The 12,846-nt window shown below is 42.8% G+C and overlaps 1 protein-coding gene across 2 annotated transcripts in view; it reads left to right on the forward strand.

The window, feature by feature from the left end:
- Positions 1-3,823: 3,823 nt before the first annotated feature.
- The window catches only part of SDHC (succinate dehydrogenase complex subunit C), a 38,034-nt gene continuing 29,011 nt past the window's right edge, over positions 3,824-12,846 (forward strand). The window contains exons 1-3 of one of the 2 annotated variants that reach the window (XM_041722891.1): positions 3,824-3,871; positions 10,647-10,703; positions 12,256-12,357. In XM_041722891.1, the coding sequence (XP_041578825.1) occupies positions 3,852-3,871; positions 10,647-10,703; positions 12,256-12,357 (179 nt within the window). In that variant the 5' untranslated portion in view covers positions 3,824-3,851. Of the gene's footprint in view, positions 3,872-3,914; positions 4,205-10,646; positions 10,704-12,255; positions 12,358-12,846 lie in introns of those variants that run through there. The other variant, XM_041722892.1, reaches the window with a different exon arrangement.

Below are 12,846 nucleotides of genomic sequence, written 5' to 3' on the forward strand. Positions count from 1 at the left end.
TGCAACAGAGATTAAAAACAAAAATGAACTGGGGCGCCTGGGTGGCTCAGTCGGTTAGGCGTCCGATTCTCAGTCTCAGCTCAGGTCTTGATCTCAGGGTTGTGAGTTCAAGCCCCACACTGGGCACCATGCTGGGTGTGAAGCCTACTTAATAAATAGCTAAATAAATAAAATATATGAAGTTCAGAAGGAGGAGGGGGAAGTTGTGTCTAGAAGGAATGGGTAGTGAAGGTATCCAGGCAGATACAGCAGCAAAAGCAAAAACAAAGAGGGTAGGAAGATACATATGTGCGTGTGCACGCGTGCAAGTGTGTTGGGGAGGTCTGTGGAGTACGGAGCACATTCAAGGCAGATCTTGTGCTCTGCACTTTGACTTGACTTGGGGGAGCTTAAACGGGGTCATCAGAAACAAATCTGTACAGGAAAATTGAAGCCAGTTGGAAAAGGGCAGTAAGTGGTAGACGAAGGAGGGGGGGTTTAACTGTACATCATAGGGTTACAGGATTTTTGTTCCCTTAGTGGCCTTGGTTCTTGGTCGCCCCACTTCAAAGAATGAAGAGTGGACCAGACGAGGAGCGGGGGTCAGGAAAGCAGAGTTTATTGAGCAGTTGTATAAAGCTCCCGACCAGGGAGGGGGGCCCAAGAAGATTGCCCCCGGAGTTGTCTGGTCTAGGGGTCTTATGAGCTCTTGTGTGGAAGTCTCCCAAGCCATCAGGGTGTACTGAGTCGGGTCATATGTGACCATATGAGTTGGTCACATATGTGTCTACGTAGTAGGTTAGTGTCTCTGTGAGGATGGTCTTTCTTGGCTTACACCCAGGGGCTTGTGTCTTAACAGCCCCTTGTCCGTGATGTGACCAATGCCTCGTGGTTAACTGCCTTATTTTAGGACATTTTACAGAAGTCAGTGCCGCAAAGGCTGCAAAGCAGAATGCTAGTGTGGTCCTGTCTCAGCTGCAAAACAGGATGTCAGTGCTGTTCTATTTCAGCTGTCCTAACTCCGTATTTTCTTGTTGGGGACCCTAGCCCTCACCACCTAACTGTCCAACTCAATCCTAATGATAAGAATTTCCTGAAGGTTTTGGGGTGATGTATGGATGGGGTTAGGAATGGGAGTGTCTACATGATCAGAGCTGAGTTTTAAGACAAATCCAGCCAAAAAAAAAAAAAAAATCATTCAGACCAAGGCTCTCCTGTTTGTTGCCTCCTTTGTTTCCCTCCCTGAGATTATCTGAAATGATTTTGTTTTTCATGGGACCTCTCATACTCCATTTGAAATGCTTTCCCTTCTTTCTCCCCCTTTCTCTGTTGTCAGGCCTTGGCTAGCTCCTGCTTTTCCCCTCCTGCTTATTTTTGAGATAAACCCTGGTGATAAGGGGCTTGACTTAATGTCTTGTTTGAATTTCAGCGTGACTAATTTCTATCAATTATGGACCCGAAAGGGTAATTTGAGGAGAGAGGCCACTGTTGTTCTGGCAGTGGGACCACTGCAGGTTCATCTGTAAAGCCACAGGCTCCTGGTAACTACCTGTCTTCACCTTACACAGGAGATGGTGGGTTCTGTGATTAGTATTGGGTTTGGATTGTGGGACTCTATACACAGGACTTGATCTACCTCTCTAACCCCACCTTCCCAGCTGCAAATAATCATTTTCTGCTTTCACCCACCCACCCCTTTTACCTATACCTCTTTCATGGGATTGCTACTTTCGTTGCTGTATTAATTACTTACTAATCCTGCTAAGGCTATATGTTTCTTGAGGACAATTACATGTTTGTATCTTTGAATTCTCTGAAGTACTTTCACATACTCTGGCAAAAAGTTTATATATATATGAAACAATTTAAATAGCTAAGTGAAAGAGACATTGTTTAGACTTGTTAATGAGAAGTGCCAGAAGGCCAAAGTAGGATCAATGACTGAAGTTCAACAGCAGAGAACTATTATTTTAGGGATGCCTGGGTGGCTCAGCGGTTGAGCATCTGCCTTTGGCTCAGGTCATGATCCCAGGGCCCTGGGATTGAGTCCTGCGTTGGGCTCCCCACAGGGAGCCTGCTTCTCCCTCTGCCTGTGTAAATAAACTTTTTTTAAAAAACTATTACTTTATTGAAGATTTTATTTGTAAATAATCTCTACATCCAATGTGGGCCTCCAACTCATAACACTAAGATCAAGGGTCATATGCTCCACCAAGTGAGTCAGCCAGGTGCCCCAAAACTGTATTTTTTTAAAAAAGATTTTATTTATTTGAGACAGAGTGAGTGAGAGAGAGAAAGAGAGAGAGAGAGCACAAGTGGGGACTAGAGTCAGAGGGAGAGGAGGAAGCAGCCTCCCTGCTGTGCAGGGAGCCCCATGCAGGTGCTAGATCCCAGTACCTTGAGATCATAACCTGAGCGGAAGGCAGACGATTAACCGACAGCCACCCAGGAGCCCTGAAAACTGTATTTTACCAAAACAACTTTCGAATGATTAGGCTGTTCACTAATGAAACTTGTGTTTTGAGGTAACCATTACCGAATGTGTTAGAGCAGAGTCTTGAAAACCAGTGGCCATCAATGCTGCAGAGGAGATACCTGCGCTGGATGGAAAACCAGAGCCTCTAATACGGTCTCTTCCAGGGAATCCCTGGGAGGCCCAGCGGTTTAGCGCCTGCCTTTGTCCCAGGGCGTGATCCTAGAGTCCCAGGATCCAGACCCACATCGGGCTCCCTGCATGGAGCCTGCTTCTCCCTCTGCCTGCGTCTCTGCCTCTCTCTCTCCTCTGTGTATTTCATGAATAAATAAATGAAATCTTAAAAAAAAAAATAATAAGGTCTCTTCCAGTCCCAGAGTCTATAAAAGCACTTTCTTTGTCAAGTACTACAGAAATGCAAAACGTTATTTTCATGAAGAAGTAAGTGAATTTGTGCTATTTAAAGCCTCAAAGAAGTGCAGGAGTGCTAAATATAAATGAGATCTGAATATTAACGTCGCGGAATGTTCTATTGCAGAATAGAAGTTGCCCTGGGCTCTGCCCGCAAGAGAGACCCAAGAACTTTTTCACTTTCCTATTCCTTCCGCACTCACTTTTTTTTTTTTTTTTCGCACTCACTTTTTCTTAAGTCACAAGGGCTGTGCAATTGATTGCTGTTTGGGTCCCTCAAAAAAAAAAAAAAAAAGAAAGAAAGAATATATATATATATAAAAGAATAACTATAACTAAACTATATAACAACTATAACTAAACTAATATATATATATATAAACACCCCCCCCCCCGCGTGTGTGCATAGAAATCAAAGCGAGTTGTCCCCCGGCCCGGCTGCCTCTGGCCGTGGGTGTCACCCACACAGCTTGAGACAAGGCACAAAGGAGCGCTGTGCGCGGCTCGTGGGCGTCCAGCGCCGGCGGCGGCTCCAGCCCAGGGACCGAGGGGCACCGGGACGGCGGTCTGCGTAGGCCTCGCGCTCCTTCCTCGCACTGCAGAAGCTTCTCATTAAAATGGGACGAAGCCCGTTTCCCCGGTGCGCCCCCCCCCCCCCCCCGCCCAATCCCCGGGGACGAGCGGCGGCGGAGATGCTGGAGAAGAATCAGGGCGAGTCTGATGTCCAGCAGAGCGAAAACAGAATGAGTTAGGTTCGCAGGTACGACGCCGACTGCGGAGTCTGGGTCAGCGCCGTTCGTCCCTAACCTCCCGCCGGGACACCGGGCAGGGAAGCCAGACGCACGGGGAACTCCACTCCGAAGAGCCCTGCTAGGCAACAGCTCCGGATCCTTTTAAAGAGCTGTTGCTGTCACGTGACAGAAAACCCGCCCCGTCCCCGAGGCGGCGGAGACGTTGGACGTCACTTCCGTCCAGGCCGGAACTCAAGATGGCTGCGCTCTTGTCGAGGTGACTTTAGCCTGGGGCTGGGAGTCGGTGGCCGCGGCCCTCGGGAGGCCCGCAGCGCCCTGATGTCTGGCTGACGGCTGTCCGCCCCGAGCCTGGGCAGGGAGAGGGCCCGTGGGCGTGCGTGCCGCGCGCGCCGTGGAACCCTAGGGCCCGTCGCATCCCCCAGGCGCTCCGGTGACGCGGGGTCACCGGCCCGTTATCCCGTCCCTACTCCCTACCGCCGGGTCGCGCGGCTGTCGCCCCTTCCACTTCCCCCGATTCCAGTACTTGATCCTCAGACTACGCTTGGGCCGCACCCAGAGCCGGGCCCCGGGGCAGTAACAGCACCTCGAGGTCAGCGGATCATCCCCTACGACCTCGACGTCTTGTCCAGCGATTGGGCCTCGGGGGGAGGCATCTTGGTGCAAACCTCGCTTGTAACTCCTGCAAACACTAGTTGCCGGCAGCGGGTGGGCTCCAGGACCGGCCCCTGGAGGAGGGGGCTGGAGGCTTGGCCCCCTACTGCGCTGCCCCAAAGCAGCCTGGGGAATTCAGTTTTAATTCATCTTTTTATTTGGGGTGGGGCAAGGGGGGAGTGGGTGTCCCAGTTTTTCTGTACGAGGTACCCCAGATTTTCTTCCATTCCGAGCTGTCCTCTTTCTAGGCTTCATTCTGTACTCCGAGCCTTTCTGGACGCAGCGGCTGCAATGACTTCAGACACTCCTGGCACAAGTGCCAGCACACTGTCGTGCCAGGCCTATTTTTGGAAACTATTTGTTATGGAAAGTTAGTCTTAATGTTGTTGAGATTTAATTCCTGATTTCCCCAAATATCCTCTCATTTCTCTTTCCACTTCAGTGACCCAGTATAAAAATAGAGGGACTTTATTTAGTTTTGCTCGGTGACAAAACAATTCCTCTTGGAGTGGAGATCAGGACTGGGTTATCTTTTTTTTTTTTTTTTTTTTTTGAGATTTTATTTATTTATTTGTGAAAGACCCAGAGAAAGGCAGAGACACAGGCAGAGGGAGAAGCAGGCTCCATGCAGGGAGCCCGTCGTGGGACCCCCAGAATGACAACCTGGGCTGAAGGCACAGCTAAACCGCTGAGCCCCCTGGGCTGCCCAGGACTGGGTTATCTTAATCCATCATTTTTCTCCCTGCCTCCCATTTCCAAATGTATCTTTTTTCCCCCCCTAAGGTGTGCCAGCTCCAATCTTACCAGAACTGCGTTCTTTATTCCAGGTAGTTTTACCATAATTGGATGATTTTTGAATTCTTTGGTATGTCATATTTTAGTAGATGTCAGGGACTTTTGGTAGAATTAGCATTTAGCTTGAAATGGTTATATTGGTTCTGAACAGTTCATTTTAGGAGTTTTAGGATTGTTGTTTGGAAGCCGATAATTATCGCACTCATTAAGTATGTCCAGACAGTATCATTTTTGAAATGTGTAGGACTGCCACCACTAGGATTCAGATGCTAAGAAATAGACCTCTTTTTCATTAGTGGTAATCTGAAGCTCATGGGAAGGGCACCTCTCTCCTTTTCTCACAAGGGCTTTTTTTTAATCTTTTTTTAATCTTTTTCTTTTTTTTTAAAGATTATTTATTTATTTACTCATGAGAGACACAGAGAGAGAGAGAGAGAGGCAGAGACACAGGCAGAGGGAGAAGCAGGCTCCATTGCAAGGAGCCTGACATGGGACTCGATCCTGGGTCTCCGGGATCATGCCCTGGGCTGAAGATGGCACTAAACCACTAGGCCACCGGGGTTGCCCTCACAAGGGCTTTCTTAAAAGAGGACATAGAGAATTAAAAAAAAATTTTTTTTTAAGATTTATTTATTTATTTTAGAGAGAGCATATGCATGGGAGGGGGAGAGAATCTCAAGCAGACTCCTCACTGAGCAAGCACAGAGCCAGTTGTAGTTCCAGGGCTCAGTCTCACAACACTGAGATCATGACCTAAGCTGAAATCAGGTTGGAGGCTCAACCCATTGAACCACCCATGCACTCCTCCCCCCCCCCTTTTTTTTTCTTATTGAAGTTTTGAGTCAAATTCCGTTTCACTGCAGGGATTTGGAACTGTTTGATATAGCCTCAAAGAAAAATATCTTTTTTTTTTCTTAAATTATGAATTTTTAAAAAAGATTTTATTCATGAGAGGCAGAGGGAGAAGCAGGCCCCCTGTGGGGAGACTGATGCGGACTCAATCCCAGGACCCTTGGGATCACACCCTGAGCCAAAGGCAGATACTCAACCACTGAGCCACCCAGGTGCCCCAGAGGAAAATACCTTCTAAGAAATTCTAGGAGCTGGTTTCTATTTCTAGTATTGTCACAAATTCCATTTATTTTGGGTAAGTCAAGGTGACTGGTTCCATGATTGCAGTTTCCTCATTTGTGAATGAAAATAGCAATAACTTGGGCCCACTTAAAAAGAACTATTGATTGAACATTTCTAATGCTTGGTTAACTAAAGATTATTAGTTCTCAGAGTACCATACGTCATGGCTTTTGAGTAGTGCTCTATATTTTGTATACTCCCTAAATGGTTCACAGACTAGCCAGGAATGAATGACCAGCTGAGTGATGCGTGCTCCTTTGGCACTCAGTCGAGGAATGACTTGCCAAAGCCAAGATGGAGATAGAGAACTAAGCTAAGAACAGCTAGGCTCCTGTGTAAAGAAGTTCATGCTGCTTATGCACAAAGTCACCAAGAGTCACTGTCTGCACATCACTCATTATATAAAATGCTACATGTGAAACACCTCTAAAAATAAGATTTAAATATATAAGATTGCTCTCTAAAATAAGCATATTCATTTCCAAACCATTGTTTAGCGCCTCTTCGGTGTGTCAGACATTATAAGTGTTCTGGACACCAAGCATTCCAGTCCTTTCCTTGAAGAGTTCAGTCTACCAGAGGAGATAAGTAAATAGATTAATTATTAAGCAACATAATATGTGTTGATATAGAGATGTGAAGAGATGGTGTAGAGGCACGACAGGTGCAGCAAGTAAGGCTAAAGAAATGGTGAAGTCGCCATCCAGGAGTTGTTGGGTTTTGAAGGATTAGTTTATCTGAGTGTGAGGGAGATTCCACTCAAAGAGCAGCACGAGCAAAAAGGCATGTGCTTCTAGATGGCTTGTTGTGTCTGGGTGTGGTGTAATATTCGGTGTGGTAGATGTATAAGGGACTGAAGGGGATCAGTGGGAGAATGGGTCCAGAGAGTTGGTTTGGCTATCATCTGGACCTTATACCATAAGCAACAGGGAACTGTTAAAAGACTTTGGGTCAGAAGAGCAATGAAATGAGCTTTTTCAGTAAGTTAGCTCTGGTAATATTGAATGATAGGGAATAGAATGATGCTAGGGAGAGCAGTTCAGGAGCTCCTCTTATCATCCTCTTTGCAAGCAATGAAAAGGATAAAGGCTAAATGGACCAAAGTTTCCTGGATAATATCAGGTGATATCAGGTGATACCTGTATGTGCAGCTGAGAGATAATAAGAGATGAAGGGTAACTTCTGTTGTAACTTGGGGCACTTTGAGTGCTAATAGCCATTAATGACAACTTTTGTATAGAATGTTCTTCATCTTGTCCTTCAAAGTTATCCATCTATATATCTATTTTAGTGTTGCTCTTACCCCAGATATTTCTGAAACTTTTTGGCATGCCATCAGATCACGTTTAGAGGTCATGTAAGAGAAATTCATTATATTATAGTCACATCTTATTTTAGACCAAAAATGATTTTATTTCGTTTGATCAAACAGAGTTGGCTTTGAGTAACTTTTGTGTGTTTTTTTTTTCCAAAAGCCAAATCCATTTTCAGCAAATGAATATTTTTACCACCGCTGAAGGTTTTAAAAAGAATGTGATGTGAATTCTAAAGACCTTGGGGAGACCAATGAAATATTAGTAATATATATATATGGACAATGTTACAGTTTTGAGAATGCTTTTCTGTACATTTTCTTATGTAATCCAACCAGCAACCAATAAGGTAGGTCTTAGTCTTACCAATCCCATTTCACAAATGAAAAAGCTGCAGCTCAGTGATTCCATAAAATTACACAACACGCAGAACTAGAACTCCAGTGTTTTTTTTTATTTTAATATTCTTTCTGTATCACTGTTGTTACCCTAACCCAGAGAAGAGTTTCAAAAATGATGTGAGCAATGATTACATTTTTGGGTAGACATGTATAATGTATTTAGAAGGGAACAATAGTAACCAGAAGGATACATTCTGGTTTGTTAATTAAAAATAAAGTACTATGTCTTTTTGGGTACCTGGGTGGCTCTGTCAGTCAAGCGTCTGCCTTCAACTTGTATCATGATCCTTGGGTCCTGGGATTGAGTCCCGTGTCAGGCTCCCTGCTCAGTGGGGAGCCTGCTTCTCCTTCTCCCTCTGCCTACTGTTCTTGCTCATGCTCTCTCTCTCTCAAATAAATATATAGAATCTTAAAAAAAAAAGAAAAAGTACTATTTTTAGCTATAACATATAGTGCACAATTCTTGGTAGGACTTTTCAGAGTTCCTGATTTCACATGAAAGGCAAGGATAGATACCTACTTTTGTCATATTTCAAGTAAGGTTATCGAGTTTGTGCAGCTAGTTTCTGTGAGAGCCTTGTGGAAAGCTTACATTGGTATTTGTCTGGGAAACAATAGCACTAGACAGAGAGTGCTGTAGATTCCAACCCACATCTGCAAACTCTTGCCGGGTAGCTGAGTGACAGGACCTAGCCTGGTGTAAGGAATGCATGCCCTGCAACTTCAGAGCCACAATTACTTCAATTGATTGAAGACATTTGTTCCCACTTCTTTCTGAGAGCCTTGGGTATACAATGTCTGTATTCACCTCTTGCCTCCAAAGCTGGAAAGAAGGAAGAGCTGAAGGAAGTGTTGATTGGATTATTTTGCCTTCAAGTAGTGGACCTTCTTCTGCCCTGGTGTAAAGCATAGGGATTTTGAACTCTTTATGCATCTAATACCAATGGTGTCAGGGACACCATGAGCTTTTTTAGAAGACCATTGGATCACAAGGAGATTTTTTTATCCCCACAATGCCTTATATAGAGTAGATGTATGACAAACTTCTGTAAAATTAATGTATTTTTAATTTTAGTCCCAGAAATTCACTCCGATAACTTTCTTAAATACTTTTGGAAAGATTTGATATAATAATGTAAATAAAGAGACATAGTGGCCATGTTTTTCATAATACCGTGTGAGCTCTGGATCAGTGAAGTTCACTTTACATAGACTGCCTGGGCACATCTTGGTTTTAGACTTGAAAAGCAGTTCTGGTACTGATATATACTTTTTAGTAGAAATAGCAACTTTTTAGTAGAAAACTTGTGTACACTCCTCATGTAATTCTTCACGTGGTTAGAGAAATCTTTGCATTTCCACACTTTTTGCCCAATTAGAGACTTTTTGACTTGAAGTTCATCCAGCTTGTCTGGAACTTAATGGTAATTCCTAAAATGATAGCTTAATATTTAGGATCCTTCTCCCACAAACCTCTTATTCTTCAACCTTCTTCATCCTTTGGCAACAGTGAATAAGATGTATTCTCATTCTCATTCTTACTTACCCCTTAAGTCACTTCCTTTAAGACCTAACTTAAAAAAAAAATCGGGGATCCCTGGGTGGCTCAGCGGTTTCGCGCCTGCCTTTGGCCCAGGGCGTGAGTTCTGGGATCGAGTCCTGCGTCGGGCTCCTGGCATGGAGCCTGCTTCTCCCTCTGCCTGTGTCTCTGCCTCTCTCTCTCCCTCTCTCTCTATCATAAATAAATAAATAAATTTAAAAATTTTTTTTATTTATTTATGATAGTCACACACAGAGAGAGAGAGAGAGAGAGAGAGAGAGAGAGGCAGAGACACAGGCAGAGGGAGAAGCAGGCTCCATTCACCAGGAGCCCGACGTGGGATTCGATCGCGGGTCTCCAGGATCCCGCCCTGGGCCAAAGGCAGGCACCAAACCACTGCAGCACCCAGGGATCCCTAAATAAATAAATCTTAAAAAAAAAAAAAAATCACATGGGATGCCTGGGTGGCTCAGCGGTTGAGCATCTGCCTTCGGCTCAGGGCATGATCCCAGGGTCCTGGGATCGAGTCCCACATTGGGCTCCCCTCGAGGAGCCTGCTTCTCCCTCTGCCTGTGTCTCTGCCTCTCTCTATATATATATCTCTCATGAATAAATAAAATCTAAAAAAAAATTAAAATCTTAAAAAAAAATTGCATTCTGCATTGCCCTGTTGAAAATTACGAACTCTGATTATTCTTTTACTATGTATTATTTGTGTTCAGCTAAAACTTTATTTTGCCTTTGTAGATTATATATGTGATTGTTCTCCAGTTTTTTAAAGTTGTAGCTTTCCAACTAAAAAATAATCTCAGGGACATTGATACTGCCCTTGTTATCGTGTTATTAATTTTTTCCTCCACTCCTAAATCTAATATGGTACAAAAATAGAGAAGTTGATAAACCGAAATTGATCTCTAAATGTGTGTTGATTCTTTATTCTCTCTTTTTCTAATTTTTTTTTCTTTTTCTAATTTTAATTTAAATTTTTTAATTTAAATTCAGTTAGCCAACATATGGTACATCATTGGTTTCATTCTCTCTTTTTTTAAAAAAAGACCTTATTTTTAAGTAATCTCTACACCCAACGTGGGGCTTGAACTCACAACCCTGGAGATCCAGGATCTCAGGCTCCACCCACTCACCCACTAAGCCAGGCAGGTGCCCCCCCCATTGACTCTTTATTCTCTTATCTTGCAGACATGTTGGCCGTCATTGCCTCCGTGCCCACCTTAGTCCTCAGCTCTGTATCAGAAAGTAAGTTTCTAAACTTGTGGAGTGTTATTAGGACTTAACTTTTATTTCCCTCAGGGAACAGCAGTGGGTTGTTGGTTTAGATTTTGGGGATATTTATGAAAGGAAATTGTAGATGGTTGGCTAGAAATTTAGTGATTGTGGTCATTATTTTTCTCATCTGGTAGTAGTAGAAGGAAGGATAAGAATATTAAACTTTAAATTTGGGAAATATTTTATACTTTCAGAAAAGTTGAAAGAATAGTACAATGGAGTTCTATATACTTTTCACCTAAATTCATTGGTTGTTAATATTTTGCTGTGTTTACCTGTAGTTCCATGTATTTTAGGTTGTGTTTGTATGTTAGATTATTTTAGACACCTGGTCTAATATTGAGAGTTCAGTGTAGTCCAGGCTGATGTATATTTAATTATTGTTAGTATTTTCTCTGAATTCTTTGAGATTAAGTTGCAGACACCATGATGCTTTACTTCTAAATACTTGTTTTAAGAACATGAACATTATAACCATATAATTACACAAACACAGTTATCAAATTCAGGAAAATTAACATTGATATACTCTTATCCAGCATACATTTAGTTTCAGATTTTCCATTTGTCCCAAATAATGCACTTTATAGAAATACAGACCTCCTGTTCCCCATCCAGGTGCTAATTAGGTTCACACATTGTTTTTACTTGTCATGTTTCTTCAGTATCATTTAAGCTGGAACTGCTTTGTAACTTCCCTTTGTCTTTTATGCCACTGACATTTTTGAAGAATACAGGCCAGTTATTTTGTAGAATATCTCTCAACTTGGGTTTGTCTGACCATTCCCTATAATTAGAGTCAAGTTACCTCTTTTCAGCAGGAGTAATATGTGATGTTATATTCTCTGTTATAGTCATATCAGGGGGCATGTGATCATTTGAATAAAGGAATATCTGCTAGGTATTTTTCCCACTATGAAGTTACTGTTTTTTTTTTCTTTCTGTAATTAATAAGTAAACTCTGAGTAGGTTATATTTTCTGGAGGGGGATGGAATCACATTTAATACAGGCAGCTAATAAATTGTTGAACAGCTATGTTCAACACTTGGCTTCAATCCAGGGAAACCAAGAAACTGTTCAGAAGTACTGAGCTGATCCGGTTCTTAGCTTTTGAGAACCTGAAAGGGAGTCTTGACAAAACAGATGAGAGCAGGTGGTGATGTATGAGACAGCACAGCACCTATGGCCTGGGAAAGGGTGATCCATTTATGTAAATGGTTCTGAAATATTGTAGTTGCTCTGCAGTGCAGTATGAAAGAAGTTGAGCTTCTGTTTCAGGCCTTGTATGTTGGTGGTTGGAAAGAAGAGTTCTCTGGTATGACCTCACTGGGTGATTGAGGTTATTAATAACGAGTCAGACTTGGCATACAGACAAGGGGAGTGGATGAACATGTTTTCCTTATGCGGTGGGTTCATCCAGCCCAGCTTAGAGCTTAGCTTATTTTATTTAACTTTTTGTTATGTAAAAACTTAGGCCAAGTTTACTTTTAATCATTTTAAAGTCTTCTGGTTTTATTTTAGTGCTGTTCCTTTGGGAACCACAGCCAAGGAAGAGATGGAGAGGTTCTGGAATAAGAACACTGATTTAAACCGTCCTCTGTCTCCCCATATCACTATCTACAGGTAAGGTCCCTGGAACCAGGGAGTTTAGAAGTAATAGTTGAAGGTTCTGGAAGCTGGGCCATTGCCTCCCTGATTATTTCCCTTAGGCCTTTTTTATAAGAAGACTTTTTTCTGTCTTCTGGCCTTAGAGGGTAATTTATCCTGCAGAAGTGCCATTTGGAAAATGCTGGTGGGTCAAAATGTACTTACTATCAATTGAAAAAAATTATTTTGAAACAATTTCAAATTTACATAAATGTTATAAAAACAATACACAGAATTCTTATATGTCTTTATGCACATTCCCAATTTGTTAACATGTCCAAATGATTTAAGATCAAGTGCAGAGATGATATTCCATGACTCCTGTAATGCTGCTGTAACAAGTTAATCACAAACTTTGTGGCTTCGAACAACACATTTATTGTCTTACAGGTCCATAGGTCAGAAATCTGACCCAAGTCTCACCGGGTTAAAATTAAGGTGTTGGTAGGGTTGCATTCCCGTCTA

This window comes from Vulpes lagopus, chromosome 11, assembly GCF_018345385.1.
Source record: "Vulpes lagopus strain Blue_001 chromosome 11, ASM1834538v1, whole genome shotgun sequence".
Lineage (NCBI taxonomy): Eukaryota > Metazoa > Chordata > Mammalia > Carnivora > Canidae > Vulpes > Vulpes lagopus.